General features: G+C 36.9%; 1 protein-coding gene across 1 annotated transcript in view; it reads right to left on the reverse strand.

The window, feature by feature from the left end:
• Positions 1–27,918, reverse strand: part of PGM5 (phosphoglucomutase 5) — a 61,526-nt gene that overhangs the window by 3,749 nt on the left and 29,859 nt on the right. Inside the window, exons 7-10 of the mRNA XM_072404185.1 lie at positions 26,496–26,611; positions 22,073–22,208; positions 20,594–20,777; positions 8,123–8,257 (exon numbers count right to left, since the gene is read on the reverse strand). Of these exons, the coding sequence (XP_072260286.1) occupies positions 8,123–8,257; positions 20,594–20,777; positions 22,073–22,208; positions 26,496–26,611 (571 nt within the window). The remainder of the gene's footprint in view (positions 1–8,122; positions 8,258–20,593; positions 20,778–22,072; positions 22,209–26,495; positions 26,612–27,918) is intronic.

A 27,918-nucleotide genomic window follows, 5' to 3' on the forward strand; every position in this document is an offset into this window, starting at 1 on the left:
CACTAACCACCAGAGCTTATAAATGGAAGGAAAAAATGTCAGTCACAAGCAGCCATTCTCAAAGGTACCAGACATTTTTATAAAATTCTAGTGGCTAAATAGAAAAAAAGAGGAAACACAGGAAAGGTAAGTATATGCTGCTTGTGGGGCTTCCACTGAAGTGCTTCTATTGCTTTGGCCCACATGAGCTAAAAATACTTACCTATACTAAAAAAAAGACTTACCTATACTAAAAAACGACTCACTCATACTAACATTGCAGCATACATTAAAACTATTCATAAAACTACTTTAATTGCCAAATACTGTCATTCTGGATTGAATTAAGCAGTAATCAAGTTTTATATAGACAGCAAAAAAATACAATTTGAATATCATACCCCTTGTTCTCTGTGTGTTGGGGAAGTGTACCAACACTTCTGAAGATCCAGGTCATACAGCTAACCTAAGTCCATATCCCATCATTTCTTTCATTTTTGCAATTATTCCAAAATATAATTTTTGTATTTATTAATGGATGCCTATGTTAAATAGTTTCCACTATACTACCAGCTTACATTTTAAGCCCAAATCCAAAATACAGACATGAAAAATTATGTACACTTTATGAAAACTGTGGAGTTTTTAGTGTATTTAAACAAGCACACATTACACCTTCGTTAAAAGCAAATTTTAAACCAGAGTTTATAGAAAAGAGTGATATACTTGAACAAATTGCATATAGGGTTGTCATTGTGTATTCCTCATTATACTTTAAATCAGCAAAAAATGCAGATTTGTCATATGTTAAAAAATAATCTACAAAAGATTTCAAATCATTGCTACTTTGTCTAGGACCTTAAATAAATAAAGAGATAAAATTGCTTGGCTACATACCGCAGAACACAAGTTTGTGGGTGCTGATTTCCCTTTCTTAGTTGGAAGACTGTGTACATGTAACTGCCCAATATACTGTCAGTATATTATCTTGTTTTACATTAGGCATACGTTTGATCTAGAATGTGTTTGCTTTACTTTTTATAACAAGCACCTTCCATGTAGAATTCTGTTATTTTTTAATGTTAGTGATAACATTAAGCAAAAGCCTAAAATGCAATCCAACATACAGTATAAAAAACTGTTACAAACTTTCAACCGACTTTAACAAGTAGTAAAACATAATAAAATTGCAGTTTAATCTTTTAATCATCATTCAGAATCCACATCCCTGCAATAAAGGCCTTTAGCCATTCCATGATAAGATGTAATAACACAAGCCAGCTGTATCATCTGCCGGATATTAAAGGACATTTCGTTTACCTGCCAACATTCATGATACCAGGCTTACAAATGTTATAAGTCAGACAAGAGTGTAATTATGTATCAATGATGACATTTATTTCTGCTCATGGTCTTTATCCGTTCTTATCTTATAGTGCAGCTGAGTTCAGACCTGTGGCATATGAACAAATAATCCACATTTTGGCAAGTCTTTTATCCTGTACCACATTTATTTTGTAGAACAACAGTATGTTCTTATTGCTTTTATGGAAGCAGAATGTGTAATTAAAATATAATAGTCTTAAACTGAGTAAGTTATCTCACTTTTGTCCTTTCCCCTTTATTGCTGAAATATTTTACCCTCTTCCCCTTACATGTCTACATTAGATTAATATTTCTATTTGCCAAGTGCAGTTAGTTTCTTCATATTTTTAAGGATTTACTCGTACTTCCTGTTGTGTCCCTGGGATAAAAATTATAGGTAAAGCTCATCAACAGGACAACCTTAACAAATCTTTTTACCATTCCATATTTTAGTCTAAAACTTATAAATATGTCAATTAGTATAACATTTTTATACACTTTAGGATGATAAAAACATGAAATATTAGTGAACGTTGATATACCATTATATATGCATATATGCAAACAGGGGACCAAGTGTTTTATTACAATCTAATCTATCATTTATTGGGAGGTAGAAAACAAGAAAAATAATAATGTTTTAAAGGAGACCTGAACCCTAAACAAAACTGTAGCCTATTAGTCCACCTGGTGCAATTCCTGTCCTAGAGTGACAACGCTCACTGCCTCACTCTTTGCTATGTCTAGTAAACATGTATTTTGGGTATAAATGTAATATTCCTGAATGCTGTCATATGAGTCTATGCAGTTTGGAAAGGTTTGATTTATTGACCGTATTGGAGTCACCAGTGGTGCCAAGTAGGGATGAATAAGAATGCCTCAAGCGAGAATTTCGGCAAACCGATTTCGCGGACCCATCGGAAGATCATGAGATCAGTACAGGAGGCAAGCCCTCATTTAACCTCTAGTGCCCGGGGATCACGCACAGGAGGATTCCAATGGCTGCATTCATGAATGCAGCCGCGGTACTCCTCCTGTCAGTGAGAGTCCATTACAGGAGGATTCCCACGGCTGCATTCATTCATTATTAGCACAGCCGCTGTACTCCTGTGTTCTTGGATAGAGAATCTGTAAACAAGAACACATATTACAGGGCTGCAAGAGCAATCAGGGGAGAGGAGCTGTCAGCTGTCTCAAAAAATTTGATCTTGATGGCTGAATTTACACAGGCCATTCCAGCTGACATGTTTGGTAAGCGAGAATGACCCGATTCGCTGTAAGATTGAATTTTAAAGTTTTGCTCGCTCATCTCTAGTGCCAAGTCAAAGGCACACCAAGGTGCCAAGGTCACAGGCAAACCATTACTAAACTTCTTTTATTTTCTCCATTTTGGTCTGTCAAATGTACCATAATATATGTTTTGAAATGGGACTTTCAAGGGCTATGCAGTTAAAATCAATACATTTATTATATAACAGAATTTGTCCAAACAAAACAAATATTTATATTAAAAACCATAAAACATGGCACATATTCACAAAGAGCAATGCAATATCACATGCATAATTACTTTCTCCCCAAAACCATCTCCATCAAGTGTATTGGTTTTATAGATAAGGGAAGAAAAAGTATCCTTTATTTGACGCATTTCAAAAAAGTCCTAATAAAAACAATATACAGATATAGAGTGAATAACTCCAAATCAGGTTTCTAACAAGTACTTCAACAATTTACCTATAAATTGCCATTTGGGATGTGGCTTTTTTCAATAGTAAAAAAAAGTCTTTTTTCACTTTTTTACCATAATAAGGGTGCAAAAAATAGTTGCTATTCCTGTCAGAAATCTATTGCTGTTCTGACCTATGCCCTCAGCTACCCAGATCACATCCTCACAGAATTTGCCTGTAATGCATGCATTGATACATCACCTCCAGAGCATACATTAATGGGATGTACTAAATAGTGTGCTTTAATGTGTAAAAAACTTGGTTTTGGGTCTATTCAACCATTATTAGGATTTAATAATAACCCATTTGCACTCAAGCTAAAGGTAATTATAAAAGTCATTTAAACCAAATTCTAGGTATAATAATTCCCCCTTCCATGCTTGACTTCTGCCCACTATTCATCCTTGGATTATCCATCCTTAATTCAACTGCAAATAAGCCTGCAGGAAAGAAATAATGTAGCTTTTTCTTTGCTCTACATCCACCTTTACCTAAATGAACTCCTAATTATTATATGAGGGAGCACATTGATAGCAGTAAATCACATTAGAAGGTTATCAATGTAACCGCATCTTTCACTAGAATTTCCACTTTAACAAGGCACACACTTGACTATCACACCTCAGGTGATAACGTAATTCTACAGTATTTATGCTTCAGTATCTATCTACGAGAAAACTATTTATGCTTTGTGCAAAGTTATCTGGCAGTAAAACCATATCTACAAAATAACAATCTTTTTTTCCTCAAAACACGTCACATGGTTAATTTATTAACCACTTTTTTCATATCACAAAAAATCAAAACAAATAATTACATAGGAGAAGGTCCAAAGGGCTCCTTAAGTATAGCTGTTGTTGTTGTTTTTTATAATGCAAAAAGGAAAATGGAAAGCAGCTTGGTAATTTAGGAGTAGCAGAAATGGTGCACATAGGAGAGGCACCAACATCACAGAAGCATAAACATAAAAATACAAAATAAGTATAAATAAGTATAATAATAAGCTATTATGTATGATGTTAATTATGTACGCTGCACATAAAAATATTCTTTCTGACTGATTTTTCATCAATCTTGCATTTTACCAGTGCCTTTATCATTACTTCATGTACAGTAACTCGAGGCGGTGCCTGCAGCCCACTCACAGGTCCCAGGTGTGCAGCCCACACAGGTTGTCCAGATCCATTTGTCATTACAAGTAGGTTTGCTGTGTTTCTCAGAACAGTTTCATGAGAGTGGAGGAGACAGGACTTTTTTTAAAGAAAGCTCTATAGGACTATAGAAAGGGTAAAAATTCAACAGCATGACCAATATCTGGAATAGCAGAATTACTGCCAAGGCCCCTACAAGATGACCTCCAGCAGGTACTTTTGTGCATGTTCATGAACAACTGTCACTTAAAATAGACTCCATAATGGTGGCATGTTAGCTGGCATCCTGGAGTGGGACCAGTTCTCAGAGCTCAACACCATGCAGCTGAAATGACATTTTCCAGGGAACACTGGAATTGCCAGGTTCACCACTGGTGATCCTTTCTGCTGACTGATGTTAGGTAGCTAGGTACCAAGATGAAATCCTCATCTACATTGTCAGACCTAGTCCTCTGAGACACTGCGCCTGATTTATTAAAGCTCTCCAAAACTGGAGAGGATACACTTTCATTAGCGAATCTGGATGATCCAGTAAACCTGAAATGGATCTAGTCCAGGATTCAATGTTGGATAGCAGATGACGTTGAAGAAATCCATTCAAGGTTTGTTGAATCACCAAGCTTTACTGATGAAAGTGTATCCTCTCCAGGCTTGAAGAGCTTTAATAATTCAGGCTCATTATGTATTGGTGCATCCAACTTGGCCAAGTAGTGCCACAGACAATTCCAAAGGCTCACTGATGCCATGATCCAGGTCTGGGAGGGGATCTCCTAGTGCAGGCATGTCCAAAGTCTAGCCTGGGGGCCAATTGCAGTCAGATTTCCTCCGGCCCGCAGCCTCTGTCATAAAATCAATAGTATGCGGCCCGCCAGCACTGTTGACCACAGTATAAAATACACACCTACAAAAAGCTATTTTATATTTCATTAGAGTTGATCAACAGCCTTGCAATTGTTGACCCGCTACTCGGTGGACATAATCGGCAGGACAGGAGTACCCATGTGTGCACAGGGAATCCCCTACGTCATTATAGTGGGCTGTACAAACCACGCCCACTCTAACTCCAAGACCGTGCTCTGCATGCAGCGCACACTGACACCAGACTCTGTGCACAGGGAATCCCTCACGTCATCCTGGTGGGCATGTGCTGTGCGGGAGTTGCGCAGACCACACCCACACTAACCCTGGTTTGTGGGCCCTCTTTGCAAAAAGTTTGGACACCCCTCTCCTAGGGCATGGACTGCAGTTTCATCAGAAGCATGCCCATATGTGAAATGAAATACACACAGGCACAAATGGTCCATACACATTACTGGGACAATGTATGAGTTGTGAATCCAGCACTCAGTGGGTAAATTATTTTGGTTTCCTTTAACTATTCTTACATCATTTTATAATCATAGAATTACATAATGTATAACAATATAGATTTTCTACTTGATTATTTTGGTCATCAGTGATTTTATTGTTTACTTAATTGTTTTTAGTGTATAATGAAAGGTAAGCACTAGCTAATCATTACAAAAAAATGTGTAATATGCATACTTACATCCTGTTTTATTTTTTGTACATATATTAAAATTACCATAAAGATAGCCAGGAATAGTCACTTGTCAGAATCAGAGTTTGTACTGCAGACTGCATAGAGGGTCCAATGCCAATATGTTTAAATATGCATAGCATACATATACATTATGATAGACATCTTCTAGAATGCTCCTGTGGCATTGAAAGGTACAAATTTGCTGTCCCTACTCCATTTACTGACACCAACCTGTCCCCTTCCACCTTCATCTTCTATGCTGTTTCTCCTATATCTGGCATCTTCCCTCTTCAGCTATATGTGGCTACTAACTCTTACAACTCTTAAAGGCACTTGTTTCTGAAACACAGTGCTTTAGCAAATTGAATGCATTTGCAAATGTAATAGTATTTTATTAGCAATATATAGTAAAAAAAAAAAAAGCTTTGTAATATTAATATTTACACATGGATTTAAGTTTAATCAATGTTTAGCTACCCACAATTAAGTATAATTAAGACAGCAGGGTGTAAATAAAATTTACATTCAAATACACAATTGATTAGCTTTCTTTCTCATTTCTGTAGAAACAAAGAAGTGCTGCAAATAGCAATGAACCAGTAGTTAGATCTTCAGTCATAACCTGCGCTAGCAAATCAGAAATCTCATTGGATGTTACAGACACCACCTACATGTTACCTTTCCTACAATTGCTACCAACCACAGTTGTGGTTAGGGATCATTAGTTGACTAAGAACACAACATCACATTTATTCTTCGTATAAGACACCACTATGGACTTTAGTAAGTTATTTTTGTAAAAAGAATTTGGATTGTACAGTTCCCATAGAAGGTCACAGGTTCCAGTGCCATGGCTTTAAAAGATCATTGATTGAACAAAGCAGCTGGTAATGAATGACTACATCTTCCTAATGATTCCAAAAGTGGCGTCAGCTGTAACAATTACTCAAGGATGTTCCGGTGTGTGTATTCTGGTCATATACAAAACATCCTCACGTGTTCACAGTTATTCTGATGGGGATGATTTGCACTTGCTGTACGGATTGCTTAGTAAGGGAACGTTGTGTCACATGTCCTTATCTTGTCATGTGTGTGACATTGTTTTGTTTGAACAAGTATTAGCAGGTAAAGATTGACATCATTAAAGTTGTAACCAATCTTTGATTACTATGCACAGTTATTAACAGCACCAATACCTGGAAGCCTGTGACGTAAAGACAGCCTGTTACCTGTGACACTTTATGCTGCCAGTAGAGTTAAACTGATAATACAAGATCACATGTGATGGTTTTAATAAGACACCATGTGGTCTTAGTTACACCTGAATGATGAACATGCTCATTATTTTACAAAAACCTTGAATTTGCTATTATATGCGTGTTGTCAGTTCTGCAGTCCCTTTTTTTAACTTAGATTATCAAGCTTCAGGGAACCGAGGAGGGCATTGGATGGAGCTTCTGACTCATATATTTAATCTTTCACTCTCAGCTAGCTTTAATGAGTGCTTTCTGGTTGCTAGTATGAAAAGGTACAAGTTTTTGCCTTGTGAATATTTTACTAAGGTGGTAACAGTGAAAAGCAGAGTAAAAAAAAAAAAATATTAGGGGATATTGAAATTTATAATTAGTCCCAATATTGGTTCCATCTTTAAGTGTTAGGAATAACTTGAGAACATTTTGTTGCACCTAATGTTTTTGCCACAAATTTATTTGGGATTATTAAAAAAAAAATAAAAAAAATAATATATATAAACTTTGGCACATGATATTGTAATTAGGCATAATAATTGTAAAATTGTTTGATTTTCATCTCTTCCCTTTCTGCCCCTCCTTTTCCTTTCAAAGTAAAGACAGAGTAGAGCAAATATGGCAAACTTGTGACACACAGGCACCTTCCATTAAGCCCCCTGAAGGCTTGGCTGCTAAAGGTAGATGGAGAAGATGAGACTGGATGGGCTCCAGGCAGCGATAGGTGGTGGACTGGCACAAAAGTCAGTATGGCCCCAATGTTAGATATCCTGGTAGAAGGGCCTTTGTGTGCAAGCAATGTAAGCTTAGCCTTGCCACCTGTGTAAATGTGGTGGACAGTGAATTTAAGATAAGTAATGTAGCAGAGGCAGTTGACTTCAAAATCATTCACCTAATGGATAATTGAGAAAAGTCATCTTCAGCTTAAGTTCCTTGTTCTAATGCGTTTTACCCTTTTATTGGGCTTAGTTGAACAGAAAAGAAGAGACCGAGTAGGAAAGTGTCCTTTTACATGAAATCATTGTCCACAATAACCTGGTCATTCTAGCATAATTCATAAAGAATATAGGTTAGAGGTTTGATAAACAGATAAAATAAATGACCATTTACCTGTGGCTCCCTATTATGCTTGCTTGGATCTTTCTCATAGCTTTCAGCATAAATTCGCAGAGTGGTTCCCACATAGCCCGAAGCACTGAGTCGAAATATAATCCTTGATCCATCTGCAAATATAATTCTTAGTCCCTGAAAAACAGGAGCACAGTATACATTACTTTAGCTAGAATGATATTTGCTACCACCGTACTATAGTAGTATTTATTTAATGTGCTTGGTACCAGGTAATGGTGATTTCTGTGTGCATGTTTAGTGGCATCCTATATTTTACAGGTCACTAGTTCTTTACATTTTTCATTATCAAAGTAGCAATTATTTAAAATACAACCACGAGAACAGAGACAACCAAAGAAAACTGTTAGGCCAACATTAGATTCTTATTCAAACAATGCCTGCAGAAACAAAATATTAACTTGCATAAAACCAAAAAAAAGTATAATGTTAAATTTGAATTTTTTTTAAAAATGTTATGAATGTAATATTGTTCTGTGGAAAAAGTAAGTACACCTGTGACCTTAGATGCTAGTATAGCAGAAATGGGTTCTTGTAGTGATTTTGTGTTACTGCCTACCAGCCTCTAATATCAACTACATATTTGACACAATACAAGTAAGTTGCAAAGTGTTTGTGGGGAACTGCTTGTTTCAAATCCCTTCACAACATTTCCATGGGATTCAACTTAGGGCTTTGATTAGGCCAGTCCATAACCCTCCATTTGTTATTTTTGAGCCATTCCTTACTGTGTATTTTTAATGTTTATTGTGTTGATGAATCCATTTCTACTTTACCTTTTGGACTTATGACCTCACACATTATCAAGCACACTTTAATATGTGCAGAACTCATGATTGACTTAACATCATCAAACTGCTCAGACCATAAATCAGCAAAGCAACCATAACAGCTTACAGAGTTACTGCAATTTTGAAATTATTACTGCAATTTGTAATGCTTCACTGTTAACTGAATGTAAATTCAGTTAACAGTGAAGTTATGTTTTTCTCTGCTATCTACCCACCTAACCCCTGACAGGATAAACATGTCCAGGTAGTCCCCAAGTTAAGGACACCTGACATATGAACGACTCCTAGATACGAACGGGGCTTCCCTGCTCGCTCCTGTGCAGGACAGAGGCGTCATAGAGGGGGAGGGGGCGGTTTGCATGACTTGCAGAGGAAATCTCTAAAATCTCGCTAAACACAGCTGGGAAACATCTTGTAACTCTTTATTGACCCAGACAATCTCTGCAGTTGTTTCTTTTTGCTTATCAAAGAAGAGCTTGCTCCAGAAGTTAATGAATGTCTAGGCTCCATATATATATATATATATTTTTATTTTTTTTTTTTGCTTTGTTTGTGATTATCTCACAGTGAGGATTTTATACAGTAGCTGAAACCATGCTGCCTAATAATATGTTGAGACAAACATCTGTCCTAATTGCATTTAATAAAATAATGTACCTGTTCTGACTTACATATAAGCATATAAGTTCAATTTAGGAATAAACCTACAGTCCCTATCTCGTATGTAACCCGAGGTCTACATGTACAATAAATGATTACATCCATTGAGTCCAGTGCATGGTTTCATGTGGCAATACTATAAAATGTTAGTGAACTGGCACTAACTATAAAAAATAGCTATTGGTATTTAGTTTTTTTTTGTGAAAGAGAATGCTGGGATTGCAAATCAAAGACAGAATGATTTATCCAAGTAATATGAAAACAGGAAAACTTTCAACTTGTCCTATATCTTTCATTTATATGACTAAATTATATTTAAGTCACTGTGAGTGTTTATCAGTCTTAGACTAGTTAGAAAATACCATAAAAGGATACAACAGACTCAAAAGTTTATTAGGTGCCAGAAGAGAAAAGCTTGATATAAGCAATAGGTTGATGCTGGGTACATGTCACACTATACTCAGTGACTTAATGTATTAAACTAGCTAATTAAAATGAATTCACAAAATAAGATAGTTTCCTTTTTCCCATGTAAACAGTCAGTTTATTGTAATTAATTTTCTTATTTTGCCGAATTTAGAGCCAGAGTATCCAGTGACACCGAAGAATGTATGATTTTGCATTTTTTTTTTTTTTTGCTTTTGTTTATTGAACAATTTTTTTCACAAGAATATATCCTTATGTATACATAAATTATATTTTAGTACTGATAGGCTTGTACCGTAGCAGCACTTTGTAATGTTGGTTCTGGCAGTTCACACTGACATGCACTAGATGGCGCTGTTTCGTTTAGTAAGAAATAGCTTGGTAGAACTTGGTAGAAGAGCAAAAGTAAATCTACATCACTTGTTTCATCACCCTACTTGGTACAAATAATATACTATAATGTGCAGCAAGAGTCCTTTAATCAAGTCCTATAGATTGCCAGCAGAAAGTGGTCTTTTAACTGTTGTTTTCTGTAGGTCTGCAAATAATTTCTTAGTATTTTGTATTCCCATCACCTGTAGGAATTAACCTGTGATAATAGTACATATGATAATATATGATATATACGTCTCATATATTAAAGCACCAGGTCTTCTTTATCCTGGCTTCACAAGGTGACATGTAAAAAGCATACTGATATTTTTCACAAGTTGTATTATTGTTTTGATGCTGTAGCTTACAGCCTTGCAGCATGTACTAGTAAAATCTAATTTAAGAAAGGCATCTTTCATATTTTTCTTAAAGCTGCGTACACACGGCAAATTTTTCTCGCCCGATAATCGGTATCGGCCAATTATCGGGCGAAAATCTGCCGTGTGTACAGTCGGTCGTCGTCCATCGTCCGACGACCGTCCTGGCGGATCCATGGACGATGGACGACGACCGATCCTAATGAAAGGGAAGGGGAGAGCGCGCAGCAGGGTGCCGCTCCGTCGCTCTCCCCCTCCCCTCTCCATAGAGCATGAACGGTGCTGTATGTACAGCATCGTTCATGCATCGTGCAGTCTTTTCTCGTTGGAAAGGATCGTGAAAGATCCTTTCCAACGAGAAAAATTGCAGGTGTGTACGCAGCTTTAGTCACTTACTAACATTTACAGTACACCACAGAAAAAAAATAAGTCATTTAAATTCAACAAATATATAAACAAAGTTTACTAGTGAAAACTGCACATCAAAACCGACGGTTATGAAATGCAGACAAATGATAATGTTCCTGTAAGATCTAAACTTGGTCCCATGTACATATTTAGCAGAACAATGGCAGCACACAAAATAAATGTATGGCTATGTTCACACTGTCCATGAGGTTATGGTGTGGTTACCGCTTCCTTCAGCAGTGTTAGAATAGGCATATGCTGAGACAAGCCTTAAAAAAAGCATTTCTCCCAACTCTTGTGTTTTTCAGTTATGGAATATAGATGCAGATGATTTATGTCACGTTAAAATTTTGTAAGCTCCCATTAAAGCTGACCAGTCTCCTGCCTTAGCTTGGAGCTTTAATGTGCACACTTTGAGGAGGAGGAGGAGGGTAAAACTGGTAAAGTTTTTAATGTTCTTTCATGTAATCTAGAAAGTACCTGTTATTTGACTTTAGGTCATAGGGCAGTCTTTAGCCTGACACTTTAAACACAAAAATACAAATTATACAAAGTGGTAATTAAGCAGCATTATTGTAACAATTCAAAATCCTGACTTGTCCTAAATAGGATTTAACAAAATTGTGGACAAAGTACCACCGAATCTATAGAATTGTTATTAACTTGGCTATGTGACCACTAAAGTTTTTCCACTTAAGGAGGTAGAAGGTGTTGTATTTTCTGCATTTTTGTGTAATATACACTACAGTGTTTTACTTCTTGTACTGATTTGTCTTAATATCTAACTTTTCCTGCATTGATTTTTTTTAATGACAGTTAGACTTGAATGACATGAATTGCTGTATTCATTTCTACAAAGGGGCAAGGTCAGCACAAGTGCTTGGAGAAGACAGTTGTTACACAGTGTTTGGTAAATCCTCTACAATGGGATGAGCTGGCCTGGAATGTGTCAAGAGACATTTGTCCTTGTCATTGATAGGAGAAATAGGAAATGTGGAACCTTTAACAAAATAAAAGGTTGCCAGTGATAAAGTCTATATTTAAACATATCTAAAAGGTATACTTATTAAATGAGTTATTTGTCTTTATTGAACAGGTTTTCGTGGGAATAACAAAAAAGGTTCCTATACCAAACACTGTCAAAATTTTACTTCTAACAGAAATCTGATTCATCTCTACAGCTAAACAGTCAGAAATTTGCCCAGGCAATATGGGGTTTACCATAGTAGGCCTGCAATTCTTCTTCTTCTTATTATTATATTATTATTATTATTAATAATAATAATATTAATAAAAAATAGTATTTATATAGCACCAATATATTACGCAGCACTGAACATTAAGGAGATATATACAATGGAATCCCCTGGATGCAAGACTTCCTTTACTTTGTATACTTTGCGTCCCACACTTTGAGTCCTTGTGTTCCTTGAGGCCATTGTTCGGTTGATGTCACACATAGCTTCCATCATTTCTTCTGTTGGACATTAGTCTCCCCTTTTATTTGACATACACTTATCTCACATACCAGTCTCTCTTTTACTTCACACACTGCGACCCTTATCTCACCTTAACACCATGTTTTCTATCTCTTTTGAACACACACTTCTTCTCCTCTGTTCCTCTTTTCATAAACTCCCCACTTTATTTCACAGATTGCGCCCCAACTCTGTGGGACACCAAAATCACTTTTACTTTACACACTGCCTTCCTTTTTTCCCGTCCTGGACTTCAGTCCCCCTTTACTTTACATATTGTTCCTCCCTTCCTGAAATTAGACTCCCTTTTACTTTACACACTGCTTCCCAACTCTGCCGGAAACCATCCTCCTCTTAACACATCCCTTCCCACGTCTGCTAGGCACCAGCCTCCTCTTTACACACCGCTTCCTACCTTTTTGAGACACTGGCCTCCTCTTTACACACCACTTCCTACCTTTGCCAGATACCAGCCTCCTTTTTACACATCCCTTCCTACGTCTTCCAGACACCAGCCTCCCTTTTACACATTGCTTCCTACCTCTGCAAAACACCGGCCTGCTCTTTATACACCACTTCCTACATGTGGGAAAAGGCTTTTCTCACTCCAAATAGGGATGTTGGCAGTTTGTTTAATATTATGAGATTCGACAAATGAAAAATTATCGCTGTTGTCGCTTCCAACCTCTGTCAGATACCAGCCTCCTCCTAACACTTTACATCTCTTCCAGACCCCAGCCTTCTTTTTCCTTTACACCTTACAACCCACAGCAACCGGACACAAGTCACACCGTTATTTCAAACACTACTTTCCTCACATATGGGGGCTTTTTTTTAACCTTTTTATATCTTGTTGGCACACACTGCACACATTCTCTTCAACTTCAACGCGATTTGACATGCAGTATCTAATCAACAGGATAATATAACATTTACCAGACTGAAACTATCTATTAAGGAAACACAACTTTTAGTAGATAGTAACTTGTAAATCCATACTGGTCCACACTCCATTGCAAAGTCAGCACTGCTCCAATCTCTACACATAATATGCTCTATACAGCACAACTTTACACAATATGGGCCTGATTTGCGTACATTTAAATTGAATTACAGTGAAATTTTGCCATTATATGCCTGATACTAAAAGTGAAAAAAAGTAAACATTTAAGCATTTCATCCATCCCTAAAGTGAAGGGAATTTTCTGTTAAATTGCACACTTTACTCCTTTAAACACCGGATCCCAGTAATCATCATAATTCCACTTATTAACAAGCAGCCACACTTTTGTTAGTCATTACATATGACTGTACCTTTGTAGAAATCGATCCAGGGTTTCTCTTGTCTCTCTTGTCTCATTATGTAGTATAAAGGATCCTTTTACAAATCAGTGTATTTGATATTCATCAAACATTCTGTGAATTACTGGCACTGAAACTAAATAGACCTGGAAGATTCCCCCTTAGAGAATGCTTGATGAATGTCAAGTTCCATGCTTTATTAATAGACACCTATGAGTATATAAGTAATATATAAAATGCTGACAGAATTTTTGTCCTACCATGCCTTGTAAAGTATGATAAAACCAAGAGAAACATAAGAATGTCCTTTTTATTATCTGTGAACATTTTCTGTTAATTAGCTGTTCAGAAATCAGGAATGATATGCTTAGGATGGGAGTGAGCATATTTAAACATAAGAGTTTAAATCCTAGCAACAGTAGGAGTGATGAGTTTCCACATCCTGACATGCCAAGGAAAACATTTTCAATCAGAAAGGGATAGACATGTCTTAAAAAGGTTCTGAAAATAAATTTCATAATTTATTATTGCAAACCGGCAAAGGATGGATTTATCTTCAGTACGATCAATGTTTATTAAAGTGTCTCAAAAAGTTCTACAGTGTGGAAATATTGAACAATATGAAATAAAGAAGCGTGCCAAACCTTGTTAACACTTCATCTGAATTTACCTTTTTTTTAAGGTAGGTAAAAGTATATATTATATGCATATATAGAAATCCCTGACCCAAAAAGTCTGTGCAGACAGTAGGATGGTGGTTCTCAAAACACTGGGTAAGAATGGAATGGGAAATGTGTGTAAATGGAGGTGGCTTGGTAAAAGATAGAAAAAAAGAACAAGAGGCATAAAGAAGGAGAAAGGGAAATGGACAGGACTCAAGAAAAAAGTAGGGGGAGATATTTGAATGGAGGGGTATGGGGTGGTACACATCCAACTGCACAAATTGGAGGCCATCTATAAGCACATTAAGATAGGTAGCTTGTTGGATGATTTAAATACTGTCCAAGAGGTGTAAGTTTATAAGACATGGTAAAGACAATTATTGTCTTCTGCTCAGGGCCGCCGAGAGAAAATCCAGGCCCCGGTACAAAGAAGGTGTGTGTTCCCCTATACAAAATTCTACACACATCTATGTGTGTATATTAATAATTATTTCTAACAATAGTAGATTATATTGATACATTTAGATAATGATGTATAGGTATAAATGTAATAATAAAGTAATATATTTATAATAGTAAAAAACGTTTATAATAGCATTTAATGCCTGCCGAACAAAGGTGCATTCCTGGCCTTTTTCCTGGCGAAACTCTAAATTACATAATCAAAATTAATCTGTTTTGCTAGATCAGACTCAATACTGAATACTTAGTCCGCTTTCCTGAGTTTGCAGTGTACGTGACGTATTTGTTTGCCAGCGAATTACTTTTTTCTCATTGTGCCCGGAACCCCTCCTCCTCGTCACTTCCCACCGAACCCGGAATACCCTTGTGGACCAAAGTTTTAAGTTATTGCAAAATTTCAAAAAATACAAAAAAATTAAATGAGTTAAATAAATAACTGTTCAAATTATAATAAAAATTATGGGACCCGATGGGCTTCATGGGGCCCCTTGAGCTTCATAGGCCCCAGAGCAATGTTCTGTCTGCACCCCCCTCTCCTCAGGCCTGCTTCTGCTACCAATCACTCTACATTTATATATATATATATATAAAGGATGAAGGATTTTTACCAGACACCCAGAATGGGGTGAATATTAAGTTGTTTTTTTCGGTTTGATATATTTTGGAAAGTAGAGTTGAATATCAAGATTCTGTACATTTTATAATTGTTCCCTGGTGATCACAAACCAATGAAGGAAAATTTGCGTATGATTTAAAATGCCCGACTCAGGACACCTTACCCATTCCTAGGAGTCACACTGCTTAGTGAGTGCTACAGGGTTGCCTGACATTGACCAGGTCATTAAAGCCTAACTGAAATCATAGCTCTAAATCTAAATTTACTGACCAAATGCCAGAAGAAACCAAGCTTTAATATCTAAACTAAACGTTGAACTGAACCCTCCCTCCTGATGGTCAAATGAAATGGCCTGACCCCCTGGATGATAATGTAGGCCCAGTAGACTATATATTTGCCTTCAGCATAAGGGAAAGTTTTGACCTACTTGTTGTATGTAGGCCTGCCATATGGCCTCGAAATGAAGCTGTCATCAGTTGGGGAACATATCTAAAATAAATATGCAGGCATCACATGATCTGCCACTACTTACCTAGTAGTATACGTGTCATGAGACAAACATGTAGGCTTCCACTGCTGACCTTCCACTGAAAATTCTAATAGCCTGAGTGTCTCTGACTTCCAAGTCTGAGGCTGCTATCTATATACTTAGTCACAGTCACACACTTACAGTACTGACACAAGAAGGTCAGCATTACAGGAGTCTAGCAGTTTCATAAAATCAGGTAAGTGGGTAACAGCAGCCTCATTTCTTTCACAACGGCAGAACTAAACTAAATATCAAGTTACCTATACTAATTTTATTTCAAGGTAAAATAATGTTTTTTTTTCTGAAGAAATAACTGAACCAAGAGGCATTTTTTTAGCTACCTAGACATCAGCTTTAATTACAAAATCTGAAAAAATGAGTCTTTGCTCTTTTTAAACACACAATCATGTGAAGAGGAATCTTTATTTTTCCTAAATTCTCCTGCACATTGTTAGAAATTTTCAGCAGAATGAAACACCAGAATGAAAATAAAAAATGTGTACGTATTGTTGTATTACAGATTTGTTCTTCTGATGCTAAAATATGAAAGAGCTTCTTATACTTTATTAGCATAGACATCACCAATAAGATAGGAAATATGAGAATTTTAAAACAGGCATGACCTTTTTGACAAGCAAAGTATTTATAGTGTTGCCCACACACAGACAGGCTCTCCAAAGGGATATGAAATCGGATATATTTCTACAGGGCTTGAAAGCTCTAGGATCACAGCTGGGAATACATGAATCAGGCACCTTAAATGCACGTTAGCCTCCTCTGCTAGACCCGAATGACATTTAGAAGCCATATATAAATTTCAGGTAATGAACAAGATCCACATGCTATCTAGGAAATGTTCTGGAAAGAGTTAGGATCTGGTACAATGGAACGGAAAATGTGTTGTGATGTGTATAGTGTGCTCTACTGAAAGTGTGCGTAGAGTGTGCTCTGCTGAAAATGAATGTGCTTTACCATGAGTTAGTGCAACACGTCTCAGCATGAAATGAGGAGCACATGCCTGGCAGATGAGAAGTTGGGCTTTTAATGGTCAGTTTGCACTATTATTTAAAAAAAAAAAGGTGTAGCAGCGCTCCTTTAAGTCGATCAAGACTGAATGGGAACACAGAGCCTTCCGGGATACCTACGTCACGCATCCTGGGAGTCCCTTGCCTTCTCCTTCTGCGCATGCCAATCTCGGGGCGTTTTTTCCACTAAGGGGAAAGAGATGCCAATCTCACGCATGCACAGTGAGATCGCCTCTCTTTTGTTTTCCCTTTTACAGTGGGCTACGTCACCTGATTTCGCACCTCCGCAATGCGAGTTCGGGTGACAAAGAAAGAAGACTGAAGTTGGTGGCACCTGGTGGTTTCTCAGCGCTGGTACAAAGATGAAATCCAGATTTCAGAAAGGTCTAGCGCCATTGAGGGATCTGCTGAATTGAAAGTGTGATTTTTTTGTTTTCACTTTAGTTCTGCTTTAAACTACCAGGATTTTCATTGTATCACTGCTTTCTACATCAGACTCATTATGGTATTTGTTATATAGATCCTGTTTTTGAGTTATTGGTAAATTGTTTAAATGTTTTTGCATGTACAACTCCTTTTTCCTTGATATGCAGTAGTTTATGTGCATGTACAAAACAAGTCAACAATCCCTAGAGATGGAGGTACTATAGAATAAATCATCCCTAAAGATCTTAACCTGAAGTCAGGTTGCAGTTTATACTTAAACACTGGTGCCAATTGCTGTTTGCTTATATTAGAAGGCTTTTAGCCTGCCAAGTCTCTGGTGCCAGAGGAAGCTAGGTAAAATAAGATGAAATTTCATTACTTCTGTTGTAAACTTTGAAGATCTCTTGTGGTATTTCTCTCTCCAGACACAAAACCCAGAAAACATTCCAATAACCATTTAAAGCTGAACATCAAATACAGTTATGCAATACTTAAGGGAGCATGTTTTTTACCTGCCAGAGGTTTGGAATTTCTATCCTTTCTATTCTGAGGCTTACACAGCCCTGCCAGGGAGCACTGGAAAGTGTTATATTTTGTAAAGTATACTAGGCAAGATAACATTTTAACATGTGGCCCTTTAAAATGGGTCCTAAATTGGGGGCTGTGTGTGATGGTTGATCCTTAGATCTATTTCTAGATGTTGTACAGCAATTGCACATATTAATAAAAACAATGACGTGCTCATAAATGGCAAAAAAAAGTAGCCAAAATTGTCCACAGGCCATGCTTTAAAAGACTGAGCTGCTTAATAGTTTACAGCTAACCATAAATAACGTCCAAAAGATTTATTTCCTACTCTGGCGTGCCAGTGATGCCTAATATGTGCTGCATGATTCAAAAGGGAACATGTTGTTACCACTTAAAAAAACAAAACTTATTGGTGGGTGATGAGTTTCTGCCATAATCAGCAAGTATGCAAAGCTATGCAAAGCCTATTTGACAATAATGGCACATACCTACCCTGTGTCCCCAGATCAACATAGCCTGCTATACATTAGGAAAAAAACATGCTCACTGCATGAAATTGACATTTTTTTTCCCATGTAGGAAAAAGCCCCTTCTGCGCATGCCTGGGAACAGACAAAAGCCTCCTGGGATGCGTAATGTGGGTATCCCGGGGACTCTGCACTCCCATTCTGTTTTTACTGCCACAGCCGTGAAGACAGCAAGGCACGGGCTTTGCATTTTTATTTTTTTTAAAAAACGGTTTGAAGGGGTTGTCTACCCTTTTATGTAAAGTAAAAATTTTGGTAATAAGTCAGCTTTAAGTAAATCCAGGTAATCAACTCTAACAGTCCCTACACTCTTTAAGATGCTACGTTTAAGCTTGTGTATGAGGTATACAGTACTAGCTATCTGCTTTTCAGCTTAAATATTTGTTGTATCTCTTAAAAATGGGGGGGGGGGGGGACTTGGGTTACTGCTAGGCACACACTAAATATTTTCCCAGAAATACAGTATGTTCACTTCTCTAGGGGATACTATGGAAAAATCTCTACATTGTCAACATCCTGCATAACGGTTTTTGTTTTTACATTTTTTAATAAACGCTTTTGTTAACTAAAACTTAGTATCAGAAAGTTAGGGGTCCAAGACTTGAGAAGATATACTGTCTTTTGAGAACCTGGGTAATCCAGCAAACCTGCAATGGATTTTCTAAAAATCACTTGTTATTAGTTGGCAATTTTTTTGCAATCCTGGACCAGATGTATTCCAGTTTTGCTGGATGACATTGGTTCTCCCATGATAGTCTATCTTCTCCAGTTTTGGAGACCTTTAATAAATCAGGCCCATTGTTTTAGTCAGTGGTATCACAATAACAACTGCTTGTTTGCAGCATTTCCCTTAATTTCATGTTTTAGCAGTTGTGCAAGGTGCCTGAATATGTTTGGCCAGTTCAGAAGACACCATTTTTATTATCCAGTGCTCTAAAGCCGCATACACAGGTCCAATAATAGTCATTGGAAAGGATCTTTCATGATCCTTTCCAACGACTATTATTGCATGATGCATGAACGAGTGCTGTACATACAGCACCGTTCTGCCCTATGCAGAGGTGAGGGGGAGAGCGATGGAGCGGCACCCTGCTGCGTGCTCTCCCCCTTCCCTTGCATTAGGATTGTTCATCGCTCATTGTCCGTGGATCTGCCAGGATGGTCGTTCGGACGATAACCGACGTGCCCTGTACACACTTCAGATTCTCATCCGATATCGGCCCTGAGCTGATTATCGGGGGAGAACCATTGGAAGTGTGTACGTAGCTTTAGTATTTGGCTCTCAGTAACAGACTTGGCCTGACATAACCCTGCACATATGTGCATTAAAAGATTGTGTCAGGACTGTCTTTGATGAAGAGTATGCCTGTTGTACCTGCATTTTAAGGTATTTCCAGTAAAAATAAAGGAAAACATCTGTGATAATAAAGCGTCACTTGTACCAGACATTAGAACACCCCTTCTTGTCATTTTACACAACAGAGCTATATTTAAGACTGTAAGACCTGGTCTTTTTCTTCTTCCCATTTGAAGTAAAGGGTAAAGGCAGGAAACTTAATATTCAATACAACCTAATAACTGTATTTGTTATCAGTAGACAATATTTATCTAGTATCATTGTATAAGTGCTAATGTTTTATAACTGCAGATGTAGTATCAAATTAATCTGCTTTACTTTTGTAGTTTATGAATCCGTTGTTATAAATATTGGAATGTTCCTTTCAACCTGGTCAATAGTCAGTAGGAAAAATTCACTATTTTAGGAATTTCGCTGTATTGCATATTGTACCTCATAGATCATATTATAATGAGTATATAAAGCTGTAGCTCTTTTTAATGGTTGTATAAAAAGATTTGGACCTACCTGTTTCTTTGCTACCGTTCCATCCACTGGGTCCACATATTCAAAGCTGTCTGCTTTCTCTACACTGTACACATTGCTTCCCACAGCAAATTGCTGACTGACAAATGTTTTCTCTGATATTGTCGTCTCCATGTCCTTCATGACAAAAAATGCTGTTCTTGGTTCAAGACCATCATAGTCAAATCTGTTATGGTACAAAATGTCTCTGTCAATGTATATTATAAAGAAAATGTCATTTGCAATTTGGAGCTTTCATATTTATAACACTGCTGATCACATTTGTTCATAAAAATTAAATAAAATTGTTTTGACCAATCAATTTGATTTTTCTTCTCCTCTTTACATTTATAATGTTCCAATGTTTGTAATTGATATAAACACTGCAGATCCATTTTAAGGTTATTTTTCATTAATGTAAAAAATACACATATACCAAACGACTTATAATGTTTTGCCGCCATTTGTAAGATGTAGGTATCCTTGCCAGACAACATAGCAATCTAGGAATATCACTGCAACGGCAGCACAATTTGGTTAAGAATACAACCCTATTCTGCTGATTGGAAAGTGAAGCAGTCAGAACACATTTTTAAGAGCATAATTGTCATTGAAGATGGTTGTTAGTGATGTATTCAAGGGACAGGGGAATAAACAAGTTCTGCACAAACAGAACTATTCTACAGAAAAGGGAAAGGGACAAGCCTGAGGTACCTTGTTGCACCTCACCATAAGATACCAATAGTAGTCGTTGAGTCAGGGTAAATCTGAGGACAGCTGCATAGAAACTAGATTTATTAACAATATATGATATAATATATAAATTAATACTAATTGAACTGATACAGTTTATATATATATACATACATAAAATACTATATCAGTTTGTAGAAGCTATATATATCCCTAAATACAACTTTTTATAGCACTTGGTTTATCAGATCTATTGTTAAATGCAATGTTAGTTTATATTAATCAGCTATGAGGACCAGAACATTTTAAAGTCTGTAAAGGAACACTTGCATTTCCTACACTCAAGAGAAGCCCGGACTCTTGCAGTGAAAACTTTTGGTGACCTATTATATCTGTCATCATAGATGGATGTTACATAAACTGTTAGCAGCTGCTATGTAAAGATCACACATGCATTTTCTGACATTTAATTTTAATGAGGCTTGTTCAATCATGGTCATTTTTAGGACTAATAGGATAATTATTGGGAAACTGGACACTGCTATGGAGTACATATACCACAGCAAAAAAAAAAAGTTTTACATTAATGTACAGCAATATTGCGGTCTTTTTATGCAGCTTAAAGCTCTATGTGGTATGATAGAGCAGTATGGCTCCCTGTCGATATCTGCATTTTGAGATAACATTTCTACTATCTGATAGAAAAAGGGCTGCAGACATCATGTGACAATATTTGGAAACTTTCATATTAAAAATCAAGTTTTGTTACTTGTCAAATGAATAATTTACCTGCAGTAATAATGGCGCCCAAACTTTGTCCAGTGTTCCCTTACAATATCTTCTACACCTTGCTTCCGAGCTGCCATAATTGAAAGCCATACTAATACAGCCCAGAGTCCATCCTTTTCTCGGAGGTGATCTGAACCTGAATGCAAAAAAAAAAAAATACACTTATTATAGGTCTTATTATTCGTACAGAAATGTGCCAGCCCAATCTTTTTTTCAATTTGGAATACAGTTTAGAAACAGGAGATATAATGGACTTTGTGAAAGAGATTTTCCCTCACTTCCTGTTATGCAGACAATAGTTTCATAAGACAGAAGGGAAGGTAAATTAAGAACAAAAGACAAGAATTAAAACTTTTTTTTCAGTGTAGAGAGCTTCTTCTCTTTTGTTTATGACTGCATCTATTCAGCGTATTCAAATAATGGCTGGAACTTGTCTGGAATGCTCTGAAACAACTGCATGGGATGAGTAGACTGTAGATGATATCACCACTGCTCCCAGGCCTCTCTTTGCTCTAAAGTTGGCACTGTGAATCACAAGCAGCACATCTCAGACATTCTCCATGTGCTTATACAGAAATGGAAGAGTATCTGAAAATATGGATTCAGCTCCAAGACACGCTGCCAAAATGCTGTTCTGGGAAACTCTGCCTAAGACAGTTTCAAGCCTATCTGGCCTTTTATAGCAGAAGAATTGCTTTTATTTACACGCCAAAGCAAAAATGCAATGCTGTAAAAAAAAAAAAAAAAAAAAGGCGCTGTCTTGTTCTGTAGGCATGTAACTGGTTTAGATTAGCTCTTCAAATATAGTGAAAGTTTTGTTTGTACACATTCTGTTACTTTATAAAATGTTACCAATGTTACATATACATATCTAGTATAGTCAGAAAGTAATGCGCATTTACTGTGAAGGGCACTAATGATAATCTGCATTCTAATCCAATGTCTCCCACTAAACATACTTTTCTTTAACACATGGCTATGTTTACACTTACTGCTTACATTGGCTTGTGTTCCTACTTTCCTCAAACAAAATTAGTCTTCATTAAAAAGATGAGAAAACCTTAAAATAATGAAAATGTATTTAAGCATGATTTATGGTGTTCTATTGGTACACTGGTATAATTAAAAGGAAGCAGTGGGTTGTTTGTACACATACCTATCACTTACTTGTTTGCACAGTCCTTATTAGGAAACAATGGCTACATATAGTAAAGTCTATATTAGGAAACAATGGCTACATATAGTAAAATCAAAATTTTCCCAAATCTTTATTACCAATGCTATTTAAATTATTACATCAAAGTTCATTATCAATATGCCCTAAAGCAGCAGTCACCAACCAATGGTCCACAAGAAAATTTTGCTGGTCTGCGGCTCTGGCTGTGGGGTCAGAAGAAGGACCCCACTTTGAGGGCGCATGGGCCAGAGCCGTGGACCAAGTCTCTTATATGAATCACAGGCTCAGGGCTGTGGGTGGCTTGTGTCTCCGGTCTAAACCTGCGATGGGAGAGTGGGTGGGTCCTAGCATCATGATGTCACCCTGGGGGAAGTTTCTTCCCCTTTGAGTGGCACGCGGCTCTCCGCACATGCACGGTCCAGAGTCTGTGAAATTAGTGGTTTGTGAAGTCCAAAAGGTTGGTGAACACTGTCCTAAAGGATACAGTGTTTGATCAGTTGGCCTTCATGTTGATATCCCTATACCTTATACTAAATCTAAGCTATTTCTTACACCCATTCCCCCCCCCCCCTTCCTTTCTTTACCGCCCTAAAACCCAAATCAAGCTCCTGTGGAGCTCATCTGCCCACAGCTCTGTCCTCTGTGTATTGATATCAGGACCAAGGGGTGGCAGTGGGCATGAATGATTGTCCACCACTGCCTAAGGAAACAATCTATAGCAGTGTTTCTCAGGCAAGGTTCCTCCAGGGGTTGCTAGGGATCCCTTGAGCAAGGAGCAGTTTGTGTCTCTCAGGTCAGTATAATAGATGCCAAGCATCTTTTTGGCTATCTGTAAGGGTGATGTTCTTTCCACTGGCCTGCAATGTAAGATGCATTCTCCCTACTGACTACCACACTAATGTACTGTGAGTTATTGATATAGTAATAAAAGTACGGTGACCCTGGTCCCCTGAAAGGTATTTCATGGGCTTCCTCAATGTTAAAAAGTTTGAGAAACACTATAGTATGCAGCTCCTATCTTATGCTACAGCTGTGCCCCAGAACTGTTACAGCTACGGATCACAATGATGTATCAGCAAATAAAGTTAAAGTAAAGTAATGTTTTTTAATCAATTAATAATTAAGCACTGTGTGTGATTTACTTCTGCTTTAATTTGACGCTTACTTGCATATTTTAGGTAATGCTATTGATCATAATATATGTTCACCTTCATCATTTGAAAACTATAAAGAATATAACAAAAGATGTAAAAAGGAGATAAAATGTGCAAAACTTCAAAATGAAAGACTGATTAGATTGCAAAGGAAAGTAAGGCAAACCCCCAAATTTTTTAAAAATATATTATTAGCAAAAAGATCAGATCTGAGCATGTAGGCCCCTTAAACGATGTCTCTGGGTTGATAACTGGGGATAAAGAAAAGGCAGATTTACTAAACACTTTTTTAGCTCTGTGTACACAAAGGAAAATGGTAGAGCTCAAGTCCAAATTCATAATAGCAATGTCACTGCCTTAAATGAGTAACAATGGCTCAGAATGGATATGATTGGGAAAAATTAAGGTTTACAAAGCACCAGGACCTGATGGATTACATCCACGTGTCCTCAAAGAGCTGAGTTCGGTTATTTCAAAGCCAATTATTTCTAATTTTTAGAGAGTCTTTAGTCACTGGCAAGGAACCGATGAATTGGCATAGGGCCAATGTAGTTCCTATCTTCAAAAAGAGTGCAAAGTCATTACCAGGTAACTGCAAACCGGTTAGTTTAACGTCCACAGTTGGAAAGGTCCTAGAGAGTTTGATAAAGAACCACATAGATGAGTTACTGCTAGAAAATAATATTATGATAGTCAGCATGGCTTCAAGAAAGACCGAAGTTGTCAAACAAACTCTTTTTTTATGAAAAAGTAAGTAAACAGGTAGACAGTGGAGTAGCAGTTGATATAGTGTACTTGGACTTTGCTAAAGCATTTGACACTGTACCCCACAGACAGTTAATATGCAAGTTAGGGTCGATAGATTTAGAAAAGTCAATCTGTAAATGGATAGAGAAATGACTTAAAGATCACATCCAGACAGTTGTTATTAATGATTCATACTCTGAATGGTCTAAGGGTATTAGTGGTGTACCCCAGGGTTCAGTGTTGGGACCCTTACTGTTTAACATCTTTATAAATGATATAGAGTTTGGGATTAAAAGTACCATTTCTGTGTTTGCAGATGACACCAAACTATGTAATAGAATTAAGTCTATACAGGATGTCTATAATCTACAGGCACTGGATGTACTGTTTGATTAGGCACCCAAGTGTCAAATTACATTTAATATAGATAAATGTAAAGTTATGAACTTGAGAGCTAACAACATGCATGCTTCATACTGTCTAGGGGGAATACATTAGGGGGAGTCAAAAATGGAAAAGGATCTGGGGGTTCTGGTAGATCATAGACTTAATAACAGCATGCAATGCCAAGCTGCAATATCTAAAGCTAGTAAATTACATTCTTGTATTAAAAGAAGAATAGACTGCAGAGATGGAGATATAATCCTGCCCCTGTACAAAGCATTGGTCAGACCACATCTGGAATATGCAGTAAAGTTTTGGGAACTCCAGAGAAGGGCAACTAAACTAATAAATGGAATGGAGGAGCTCAGCTATGAGAAGAGATTAGCTGAACAGAATCTATTCTCCCCTGAGGAGAGATGATCACCCTGTATGAATATATAAATGGTCCATATAGAACACTCTCTTCCCCATTATTCAATTTGATATCATTACAAAGAACAAGAGGGCAATATTTGAGTCTGGAGAAAAAGAAGTTTAAGCTCAAGATAAGGAAGGGATTCTTCACTTTTAGTTTGTGAAAATGAGGAATTGGCTCCCTAAGGAAGAAGTTTCAGCAACTACTATAGATTTCTTTGATAAAAAGCTGGATGTTTTTCCAGAAGCACAGAATATAACTGGGTACTAAGCTTTAAAGTAAAAATAACAGTGACTGTTGATCCAGGGAACATCCGATTGCCTCATCGAATCAGGAAGGAATTTTTGTCCCCTGTTAAAGCAAATTGTACCAGGGTTTATTGCCTTCCTCTGGACCAACTATGTCCATAGGGTTTTTTATCTGGGATATGTTCATTTCCCTAGTGGTTGAACTTGATGGACTTATGTCTTTTTTCAACCTTATCTACTATATGTAACTACGTTGTTAACAATTGGTATGCTAATTAGTTTCTCTAAGATGGTTTACCTGTTCCAAAACTCTCTTCTCCACAAAGTGAACACCGTCCAGAGTCCATCAAATTTGCAAAATATTTCCAGCCAGTTGGAGTTTCATAGACTGGGACTTTCATTGATTTTGCAACTCTGCAATAGAAAGTCAAAATATCAATTGTTATATATATTATTATCATTAGAATATGTCATTATATTCCTGCGTCAGGTGACATTGACATTTTACTTAGCACTGTAAAAAGTCTATGAACTAATTTTTTTGTTGGTGAGAAATTACTAAAATAGACACAGTAGTGGAGTGGAGCAAATTGTGATAGATATTCTTTGCCCAATTACCTGTAAAGGTGGTGTTTATGTAGAGATTTTCTGTAAAATGTTCTATAATTTTATTATGACAGTTTTTCAATATTCTGTTAAAAAATTGAAATCCTCTCCCATCCTGTAAGTTCATTGCTGGGGACTCTGAGTCATTAACAAAATACAAAGTAAAACCAAATGTTGCTAAAAAATGTTCAGACTAGTGGTACTTTGCTATAGTGAAACTGCTTAAAACCATTATATGCCATATTAAACATGTAAACAGCTTTGTGTTAATTATAACATATTTTGTATTACAATATAATAAATAGGGTCTTCAGATGACAAACCTGCTTACACAAGTACAAAATATGGCACATTAAGAGAAGAAGATATACAATATAAGTGGTGGGGGAAATGGAAGTCTGGATCATTAGTAATGGGTAAGAAAATGCGAGAGAGAAAGATGGGTAAAGCGGTTTGACGAGGACCTATTTAAATGTCTTAAAGTAGGTTGCAAGTCTAATGGAATGAAGGAGGGAATTACAGCTGTAGAACTATGTACATGAAATAATTATTGGTGAAGGACATACTAGTATGTCATTGGAAAACCAGAATAGGTGGTTTTCAGTACAGTATTGGGTCATTAATAAAAGTTAGGCAGGCAGCTGAAAACTGATTTAAAAGCAAAGCACAATAACATACATAGGATTCTGAGGTTAAATATAGAGAAGAAGGATTGAGGCGGTAAGATAGGTCCAGCTGAAGAAATCATAATATACTTCAGAGGCAAGATACTACTTAGTTTTATATCAGATAAGATGTTGGAAGTCAATGCAAGAGATGACAGCATGTTCTAGGAAATTGGTGGTTTCTGGGAATAGGAAGGGCTGTATTTGGAGATGTTTTACAGGTAGAAGTAGTAGGACCTAGTGATAGGGAGTGAAGGATAGTGTAGAGTCGAAGGTGACACCTGTTATTTAGTAAATATTGTGTATGTAAAGTAAACTCCACCTAAACCCATTGTTTATGAAGGTCCACCAGAAGCTTCTCTTATACACTGAGACTTTTGGCACTTTTGACAACACCATAAGTAGAGTCATGATTAGGCATTAATGCAAACTTGTGAAGAAAGGGAAAAA

The sequence above is a fragment of the Pyxicephalus adspersus genome, chromosome 3 (assembly GCF_032062135.1).
Source record: "Pyxicephalus adspersus chromosome 3, UCB_Pads_2.0, whole genome shotgun sequence".
Taxonomy (NCBI): Eukaryota; Metazoa; Chordata; class Amphibia; order Anura; family Pyxicephalidae; genus Pyxicephalus; species Pyxicephalus adspersus.